At 29.1% G+C, this 11174-nt stretch overlaps 1 protein-coding gene across 1 annotated transcript in view; it reads right to left on the minus strand.

The window, feature by feature from the left end:
• The window catches only part of LOC145255557 (uncharacterized), a 35528-nt gene extending 26412 nt beyond the window's left edge, over nt 1–9116 (minus strand). Inside the window, exons 1-2 of the mRNA XM_080114013.1 lie at nt 9085–9116; nt 8345–8442 (exon numbers count right to left, since the gene is read on the minus strand). Coding sequence (XP_079970139.1) covers nt 8345–8442; nt 9085–9116 — 130 coding nt within the window. The remainder of the gene's footprint in view (nt 1–8344; nt 8443–9084) is intronic.
• Between the last annotated feature and the right edge of the window lie 2058 nt (nt 9117–11174).

Here is an 11174-nt window from a genome sequence, read left to right on the forward strand (position 1 = left end):
GCAAAAGTACCCTAAAATGCTTTTATTTTGCTTTTTCTTTCAACCAAGTTGTCCAGTTGTTCATACGTAATAGCCTAAAAAAGTAGAATCTCATTGGGAAGAGGTTTTAATTCACTGCTTTACTAAAATCCTAGCCTAACCCAACCATTTGTATGCTCAGTGTCGTCTGCGCTTTTTTTTTGTTTTTGTTTTTTTTGTTTAACTTTTTGTCGTGACTTTCACATTCTAAAACACTTTGGCAATTTCTGGCACTGATTTGGGATTCTCCGTTAATAGCGTAAACAAAACTTTTAAATACTCATTCTTTACAAGTAACTATGTATATATTTTTTACGTTTATTGCATTAAAAAGTTTTTAATGTTTATGCAGAGAAAGTACTGTACCGAAATAATGTTATTTAGAAATCCATTCTTAACACCGGGAGTGGAAATGTTTTGTAACTTGTAGTTAAGAAAACAATTTTTAAAAACACAACTTTTCCGCATAAACACCAAATAGTTTGGGTTATTTTCTGCTTCCCAAATTCTCCATTTCAAAAGAAAATAAAATTTTGAAAAAAAGATTCTCATAAAATTTGTCTTATTTTTAAATCACAAAATAAGATTTAAAATGTTTTAAAGTCATAAACTAAATGTTTTTCAGAGAATTTAGGATTTTTTTTTGTATATATTTTTATACGAATTAGGGTTTGTTTGGTTTTTTTTTGGTTTTTTTTAAAGTATTTATGTATTTTGGGTACCGCAACCGCACTGAAAACAAGTTATTTCGAAAGCTATTCTTAACATTGTAGGGGAGGGGTTTTTGTAATCCTTGCTTTAAAAAAGGTATCGTGAAACTTGAGGGTTTGTATTACTGTACACAGATTCGAAAAAGTTGTCAAAAAATAAATATATAACAAATAAATGTTATCAAGTTACTTTTCTACCAAACTGGATATATTTTTCGTGTTTTTATTCAATGTAACATGTTTATTCAGCTCGAAAAGCATACAGTGTTTACCGATGTAATGTATTGAAACATTCAAGATGGCGTCTGATTCTTTCTTTAACACGGTAAGTTTGGGAAAAGGTGTTATAAATAAAAAACCGAATAAAATGCTGCTAAAAACTCGCTCAATATATGTTACCGTGACATAGGTTGACATATATTCGGCGGGTTTTTAATAGTATTTTGTATAGTTTATTATTTATAACACCTTTTCTCAAACTTACGGTGTTAAAGAGGGTGTGAGACGAGACGCCATCTTGAATTTTCAAATACATCGGTAAACACTATGGGTACTGGTCGAGGTAAGAGTTCCCTGCCGAACACCCTCAAAATACAATGACTTCTCCCCGCGCAGGCGCAAAGGACATGTTTTAGTTGCCATAGTAACAAAACTTTATCGACAATTGTTTTACTGTTTATGAATATTGAAATAAAATACATTACTACACATTTATTAATATCTTTCTTTTTTTTTTTACTGTTTATGTGTCAATTTTATCGATTTTTTCTTTTCTTATATTGAAATATTATATATATGAAATATTGAAATTATTCTTATATTGAATGTTGAAATAAAAGACATTACTACACATTTATTAATAATATCTTTTTTTTTTACTGTTTTACTGTTTGTGTCACTTTTATCGACTTTTTCTTTTCTGTTTTAAATGATTACGTTTTACACATTTATTAATGATTTTTTTTTTTTTTTTTTTTTTTACTGTTTATGTCTCACTTTTATCGACTTTTTCTTTTTTAATAGCCTTTTCTTAAAATGAATATTAAAATAAATTCCCAACTTTTTTCATTTCTATGTGTTTTTAGTTTTGTGTGTTGAATGAAACTTTTTTTTTTTTTTCATTACAACAATAGTTATCGACCCCGGTTCTTTGGCTGACAAACGACATCTGTCGGCGGTTCTTGAAACTAAATTACACGCATTCGCTTCATGTTACTGACATGCAGAAGTGCCAATGGTGCCATAGGTGTTATTGTAAATTAACACAATTAGCTAATTCCGTAAAATGAGATTCTACCTTTTTAGGCGAATTTGCACCCTCCCCATGTTAAGAATGGCTTTTTAAATAACGTTATTTCAGCACGAAAAAAAAATTAAACTTTAAGCTTAGAAATACGATTTAAAATATAGCGCGGATCATAAGTGCACTACTGCACTAGCACCCATTTTCTTATTAATAAATGTTTAGTAATTATTTTTCTTTTAATATTCATAAACAGTAAAAACGTCGTCATTTAAAAAGAAAATGCTATTCAAAAAAGAAAATAACATTGATTAAACGTAAGTAAATTTATTATTCTATCACCATTTTATGGTAAGTAAATTTCAAGAACCGCCGACAGATGTCGTTTGTCAGCCAAAGAACCGGGGTCGAACTATTGTTGTAATGAAAAAAAAAAAAAAAAAAAAAAAGTTTCATTCAACACACAAAACTAAAAACACAGAAATGAAAAAAAGTTGGGAAATTATTTTAATATTCAAGAAGATATTATTAATAAATGTGTAGTAATGTCTTATTTCAATATAAGAATAATTTCAATATTTCATATATATATTTCAATATAAGAAAAGAAAGTCGATAAAATTGACACATAAACAGTAAAAAAAAAAAAAGATATTAATGTGTAGTAATGTATTTTATTTCAATATTCATAAACATTAACGTTGTCATTTAAAAAGAATAAAAAAAAAGTTTAAAAAAGTCGATAAAAGTGATTAAAAGTGAGATATTATTAATAAATGTGTAGTAATGTATTTTATTTCAATATTCATAAACAGTAAAACAATGTCGATAAAAAGTTTTGTTACTATGACAACTAAAACATGTCCTTTGCGCCTGCGCAGGGAGAAGTCATTGTTTTTTGAGGGTGTTTCGGCAGGGAACTCTTACCGCGACCAGTACCAGTATGTTTTTCGAGCTGAATAAATGTTACATTGATAAAAACACAAAAAATATATCCAGTTTGACAGAAAAGTAACTTATCTTGCCTTTGATAACATTTATTTGTTATATATTTGTTTTTTGACAACTTTTTCGAATCTATGTGTACAGTAATACAAACCCTAACTTGAATTTAACCTGAAAAGAGAAAAAAAATATTTAAGTTACCGGCTATATTGAAGATTTCAGCTTTAAGATGGCTGCCATTAAAGCAATTAGTATTTTAAGATTTTTTAATGAAGTTTCAGATACTTCAGCTTTATAACAATTTGCTTAAAGCTAAAATCTTCAACGTAACCAACTTATCAAAACAAAATGTCACGTTTCATTTGTTTTCATGTTAAGAATCGATATCAATTCTTTATATTTTTACTTTGTTACATCGTACGTACCCGGTGATGCCCGGACTGTTTCTTTATGCATCTTCTTTAAATACGATTTTAAGGGGTTCCGTGTGTGTGTGTGTTATTTAAATATATTTAGGCGGACGTTGTAGAGACTGACCCCCGCCTCTAAATTCTAGTTTTCACTTTTTAAAAAACGTTTTTTAAAAAGCGAAAACTAGAATTTAGAGGCGGGGGTCAGTCTCTTCAACGTCCGCCTAAATATATTTAAATAACACACACACACACACACACACACACACACACACACACAGAGCCCCTTAAAATCGTATTTTTTATGAACCGAACTATTTTTAGATGGGGTTTTCAATTTAAATTTGATTTACGGTATCTTTTCAGGTGCTTGTCGAGATATAGTCATACTTCGTACTTAATTGTCATGTCGAAAATAGTAATATAGCCAAAAATTCCGAAAATTCATCCAGTAGAAAGTTATTAAATAGGTAAAAGTAATTTTTGTGGAAAATTGAGTAAAATCGCATTTTTCATAGATGTTATAAAGTAGATTGTGAAGAGTTCACGCACAGGGGACATAACTCAGAACGCATATTTTATATTACATGTTCATGGCGTGCAGTATTTGTAGCCGATAGTGATGGACTTTCTGTTACTAAAAATAATTTCAGTTCTATGAATTGGTGCTAATACAGTTGATCCGCACTATTTTTTTAAATCGTATTTCCAGGTTTAAAGTTTAGGTTTGTATTATTGTACAGATTCGAAAAAGTTGTCAAAAAACAAATATATAACAAATAAATGTTATCAAAGGCAAGATAAGTTACTTTTTTACCTAACTGGATATGTTTTCAGTGTTTTTATTTAATGTAACATGTTTATTCAGCTCGAAAAGCATACTGTTTACCGATGTATTGGAAAATTCAAAATGGCGCCCGACTCTCTCTCTCTCTCTTTAACATGGTAAGTTTGGGAAAAGGTGCTATAAATATAAAACTAGACAAAATACTGTTAGAAACTCGCTCAATAATACCGTGACAATGACATAGGTTGACATATATTCGGTGTTTTTTTTTTTAAATAGTATTCTGTCTAGTTTATTATCTATAACACCTTTTCCCGAAGTTACCGTGTTAAAGAGAGAGTCGGGCGCCATTTTGAATTTTCCAATACATCGGTAAACAATGTATGTTTTTCGAGCTAAATAAACATGTTACATTGAATAAAAACACGAAAAATATATCCAGTTTGGTAGAGAAGTAACTTATCTTGCTTTTGATAACATTTATTTGTTATATATTTGTTTTTTGACAACTTTTTCGAATCTATGTGTACAGTAATACAAACCCTAAAGTTTGTTTGTTTTTTTATTCAACTGTAAGGTTAGGTACAAAACACCCCCCTCCCTATATTAAGAATGGCTTTTTAAATAATCTTTTAGCACGGATCTGCTGGGCAGGAGCTGCTAGAAAGGACTTGTCCTGCCTTGATAGACTTCGAAATAGACTTCGTAGCCTTGTGGGAGATGTCCTTTTCTCTTCCCTGCAACCTCTATCTCACAGAAGATTTTGCGAGTTTGCTGTATCGTTATTTTCATGGGAAGTGTTCGACTGAGCTTCAATCTATGGTCCCCCCCCACCTCACCAAACTTTCACAAGAAACACTCGTCTAGCAGAAAACACTATCAATAATTTCTCCCACTCTTTATCTGTGCCTAAACCTAAACGTAGATTCCATGAGCAAAGCTTCTTTCTTAGAATTGCACGCATGTGGAATTGTTTTCCGTTTTCCTGCTTTCCGGCTGACTACAATAATATGGTTGTCTTCAAGTCTAACGTAAACAAGTTCTTGATGAGCCGTTCCATATAAATTTACAAATTTACCGAATTTCCATTACTAACGATTACTATATTGTACAACTGTACACTCTTTAACCCTTATCCTCAAGTGGCCTCTTGGCCTTGATAAGTGGTGATGCCTATGTAAATAAAAAATCAAGAGCATAAGTACCTATGAATTTTCGTAATTTGGGGATATATTACTATTTTCGACATGACAATTAAGTACGTAATGTTTTTGCTTTAAAGGACATATTTAAAAATAATCAGGTGCTTACAGATTGGCACTTATGGCGGCAATTAGAAGCAAAGAAAATACAAAAAAGTTAGTATGGTATACATACTCGTTATAGAACGAAGACGTCATACTCCGAAAATCACGTAAATCGATCAAGTAGTTTTATTTTTAAAACTAATAAAAAAGAAAAATTTACGATTTTTAGCGCTTTTCACTACCAAAACTATATTGAACGTAAGGTTGATTTTTCACCTCGATACCGAATCGTGTTTCTCATCTTTTATTTCATCAGACTTAATCATGGCAGACGAAAACAACTCGTTTAGTTGTAAAATTCGATTCTTTTTAAGAAAAACACAATTTTATCGAATTACGTGATTTTGGGAATATTTCTTCTTCGTTCCGTGACTGATACAAACATACAGACTTCTTGTATTTTCTTTACTTTGTAATTGTCGCTATAAGTGTCAATTTGAATAAGTGCCAAAAATGGACCTGTCGATCATCTCAACAAGTACCTTCTCTGATTATTAAATTGTTAGGTGAAAGTACAGAAAAGTTGCAAAACAAAGTTCCCTCCCCATATTAAGAATGGCTTTCTAAATGTTATTTCAACACGATCCGTATTTCGCAGAAGTACACATTTGACGTCAGACAAATTGTTAGCTACGGATAACCATTTTTTTTTTAAATACGATTTTAAAAACTTCAAAATTTCTTACATATTTTAAAAGGTCATTAATTTTATTAAAAAAAAAAAAAAAAAAATGAAAAATAAATTTAAAGTTTACGAATAAATTGCATTTTGCTTAAAATGGTAAATTTTTTTTATTTTTAAAATAATCGATAAATAGTAAATAAAAATAAATCTGTACGAGAATGCCCACCCCCTAAAAATGCGTGTTTTATACCTTAAAAAAAAAAAAAAAAAAAAAAAAAAAACTTTTGACGATTATCATAGACTTAGGTATCATTGATAGAAAAAATTTTGAAAAAAAAAAAAAAAGATTTAATGACTTAAGGAAGTTCATTTTCTTGTTATAACGTTCTACTTAATTGCTACCCGACTTAGCTTGTCCGTTTCTTTACCGACGTGTCACGTGATTAAAGCACCTCAAGTAATTAATTTTTTTTTTTTTTTTTTTTTTTTTAAATCAAAATGTTTTCGGTATGTTTTTACGACCTGCTCCAGCGTAGTATAAACACCCTCAACCACCCCATATTAAGAACGGCTTCCGGAATAAACACCTCCAACCTCCCAATGTTAAGAACCGCTTTCGAGGTTGAGAGGGGGTATTCCGAAAGCCGTTCTTAACATAGGGAGATCGGGGGGGGTATTCCGATAGCCGTTCTTAACATGGGGAAGTTGGGGTGTTTATAATACGTTGGGTCACGTCGTAAAAATTTACCTTTTTCTCCTAATATGATTAAGTCTAATCTATGATAATCGAAGAAAGTAAAAAAAAAATTAAATTGAAAAATAAAATAAATAAAAAGGTGAAGAACTTGTATTTTTAGGGGGTTGGCACTCTCGTATAGGTCGACTAAATAAAGTCACACAAATGCGAGAAATACAAAGACACGAGAAGTGATCACAAGTTTGTTTTTCTTTAATATAGACATTGACAAGTTATAAAATCTTTGCGTTTTCGATATTCGTTTTGCTAAATGAAGAAAAAAAAATTCTTTCAATGTTTTCAAAAGAATTTTTACAAGTTCAATGAATACTCATGCAGTCAGTACTCACTGTACTGTGCTGGACTGCTGGAATGATAACATTTAGAAAACCATTCTTAACATGGGGAGGGTGTATCGTAAAACTTGAAACTAGTGCAGTAAGCGCATAGACATCGTTTATATATATATATATATATATATATATATATATATACACACACACACACACAAACAAAGTATAGTTTTATTTTTTTGTGAAAAAATAAAAATAATTAGAAATGGCCGCTAGTGATTAAAAGATTAAACTAAAACTATATATATATATATATATATATATATATATATATATATAATATATATATTATATATATATATATATATATAGTTTATAAAGTAAATAATTTTATCGGTGCTAATGCACTTACTGATCCGCGCGATTTTTTTTTTAATCGTATTTCCAAGTTTAATTAAAGTTTTATGTTTTTTCATTCAATTGTAAGGTTAAAGTATAGGTACAAAACACCCTCCCCTCCTCATGTTAAGAACGGCTTTTTAAATAACGTCATTATTTTAGCACGGATCAATAAATGCACTAGTACCTATTTTATTTCAGGAAATTATATTTCAGTCCAGAAAATTATTTATATTTAAAATTCAGTTAAAAACAAAAATAAAAATAAAAAGTGAGAAAAGTTATGTCAAAAGTCCCTATAGTACGAGTGAACCAAAACTTATCTTCCTGGTTTTTTTTAAACAACAAATAGAAAGTTTTTGTTAATAATGAGCAACTAATTAAATCCTTTTATTTTCTTACCTTATATGTGAATTGTCGCAACAAAATCGCCATAATTATAAAACACTCCTTTTTTTAGGGAAAGACAAACTAAGAATCCTTCGCCTTTTTTTTTCCTTAGATTTGTTTTAATCCAGGTTTGAATAAATCCATTTTGTATCTGATAATCCAGGACTTGTTGCATTTGGATTTTTTTTTACAGCACAGAGATAGCACTCAGCATAAATAAAAACCAAAGCTATGTAAATAATAAAATATGAATTTATATATATATCTATGTTTACGTATATATATAAACATAAGTCTATGTATAAATATATATAAATGAATATTAATGGCTGACACGTCTTTCTTATCGGCCCTTTTTAAAAACTTTTTTCGTATATAACTTTCTTTTGTTTTCCCCTATATAGTTGTAATCGGATTGTATTAAGTTTTGTTAGATGATTGAAGCTTTTTATTGTGGCCTCCGGCTTCGTTTCTGAGTTACCTGAGGCTTTCGTAGGGTTCCAGTCCGCCTCCGAAGCCGTCTTTTTCGTAGGGGGATCGTGCTTCTTTTCCTGACCGACTGACGAGCTTCGCCGCCATCTTCATAATGGACTTTGACCTTGAATCGACAAAAAAAAAAAGTACAATTCAAGGGAAATAACTCAAACTTTTTTTTCTTCCCTAAACTTTTTTTTTGTTGTTTTTTTTTTTTTTTTTTTTTTTTTTTAATATTAAAAAGCAAAAGTTACAAACTTCCCCTCGATATTAAAATTAAATAAAAAAAAATAATAAAAACCAGTTAAAGTTTATTACCATTAAACAATGATAAAAAAAAAAGAAAAAAAGTCAGTCATATCTAACTTCGGCACTTTCCGTAATCAGGTCGCTTAATTATCACGTAAAGCAACCTGTTTGTTTATTATTATCATTATTTTCGAACTTTTTTTTAAAAACATTTTTGATATGGAATTTTTCAATAGATAAACAATTAAATATCATTAGATTAAAACTTAAAACATGTTTTAATATTATGACTACCTAATCCATAAACTTTTAAAACGGTGAAAAAATTTTATTTATAAAGATAAAAAAAAATATTAACGTTTTCTCACGAAATTGAAATAAAATATTGAAAATAAAAATAAATTAATTGAAATTAATTCCCTATAAAACAATATTTTTAAAAAGTCACATGTAAGTTCGATAATTTCCGCACGCAGGCACAACCACCGTAAAACAGGCCTGCCCGCCTGCATATTGAAAAATGACGTCATGCCTGAAGTATAAGTTAACGATATTTCCAAAATATATGAATGATACTGGATGAAAAAAATATTTATATTTAAATAATTTTTGCATGAACTTTTGAAATATTTATTAATTTTTGCATGAACTTTTTTTTTCAGTCTGTTGACTGAAAAAAAAAAGTTCATGCAAAAATTATTTGTTTAACAACTTAAATTTTAAGTTTAACAAGTACATTTAAATTTTCAACGTTCTCATCAAAAATTCATTTTTTTTTAGATAAAAAAATATATAGTTAAAAGAAAAATAATTCAACATAATGTTTGCTGGAAATGGAATAATATTTGAAAGAAAAATGATTATAAAAAAAATTCTATTTAAAAATACTTTTAACAGCTTAAATTAATAATTAAATACAATTTTAAAATATAAGACTTTACGGTATCCCCCCCCCCAAAAAAAAAATCGCCTTTTTAATTGCACACGTCAAAATGTAAAATAATTCTTTTATTTTTCAGAAAAGAAGACACGAGCCATTTCTGGACCAATCCTTCGGCAATTTCTTTGAGAAATGAAACAGAAAATAAAATTCTTCGTAATAGTCGATAACGTGAGTCCGTGACCGTTATACTTTATCTGGTGACGTTACAGATCACGTGGCTTTTAGTGGCTAGGCCTGTTTCTATTTACGTCGGTCGCGGATCAGTTCGCTTAGTTATCACGGGAGGCAATCTGTTTAATTTTTATATTATTTTCGAACTTTTTCTACGCTTTTGTTTCTTCTAATTTTGGCCTCCTATTTTACAAGTTCATTTAGTCAATAAATATATATTAAAATATTTTTTAAAAAATGAAACATTTAAAAAAAATTTTTTTTAACTTTTTTAACACACTTTTAAAACTTTGAACAAGTTTATTCATAAATATAAAAATATTTTTAACTTTTTAAAGCCAGCTTATTAAAATTACTTATTTGTTTTAAAATGAAATAAAACTTCTCTAGCTTAATAATCTCTTTTCAAAATGTAAATTAAAGCGTTTAACCTCCTTATCAAGTTTATAGCAGCCGAATTATGAAAGAAAGACAGACAGGCAGAAACATTCAACATTCATTTTTATATAGATAGTATATAGTTCACTTCTTTTGATTTATATGAGAATATTTCTAAAAAAAATTACTTTTATAATTTATTTTTATATATCAATAAATATAATTCTTTTTAAAGAAAATTTTTGGTAAACGATATTATGTAATACTAGCCGTTTCGTATTTAATCGGAATCTCCCGCAATGGAGTTCAAAGAAAAAAAGAATATTAAATTAAATTTCAGAAATATTTTCCTTTCTATTACTTTTTGTGTTTTTTAAATAATATCTGCACTTTTTTCAGAAAAAAAAAGATATTATTGATATTAAAAACGAATAAAGATTAATTTTTTTTTTTAAAAGTACATCCCCCCTCCCCGTTTCGGTAATTTCCGTCAAATTGTGTTGCTACAACTACAACGGGTTATTTTGGTTTCGAAGGAAATGACAAGTAAAATGAGAAGATGATTTACTCCGAAAACGTGTTTCTTTATCATTAAAATTCCAGGCTTTCTAGCAATGATCGATGTGTAGTATCTGTTAGCTCGTAGGGCCCCTGTTTTGGAGTATTTTGTAGTATTAAACATCAAAATGAAAAATGCAAGATAAGTTACTCTTCTGCCTACCTGGATAAGTTTTTAGTGTTTTTACTTACTTTAAAACGTTTATTCGGTTCGAAAAACAAGTAGTGTCTAGCGTTACTTGCAAACAAGAAAAATGGCCGCAATTTGATACTTACACCTTTGAAGTTTCGATAATGACTTAAAAATAAAAATAAAACAAAATACTGTTAAAAACCCATCCAATAAATGTTACCGTGATATTTATTGTGTGGGTTTCTAACAGTATTTTGTTTTGTATCATTATTTTTAAGCTATTATTGACACTTCAAAGATGTAGGAGTCGAATCGTGGCCATTTTTTTTTGTATTCACGGCCAAATCACCAAGTGATTTCAACGAATGCTAAAAGGCAAATGACTTTAATTGCGCCTTGCTTTTC

Source organism: Euprymna scolopes, chromosome 31 (assembly GCF_053919585.1).
Source record: "Euprymna scolopes isolate OS-2025 chromosome 31, ASM5391958v1, whole genome shotgun sequence".
Classification (NCBI taxonomy): domain Eukaryota; kingdom Metazoa; phylum Mollusca; class Cephalopoda; order Sepiida; family Sepiolidae; genus Euprymna; species Euprymna scolopes.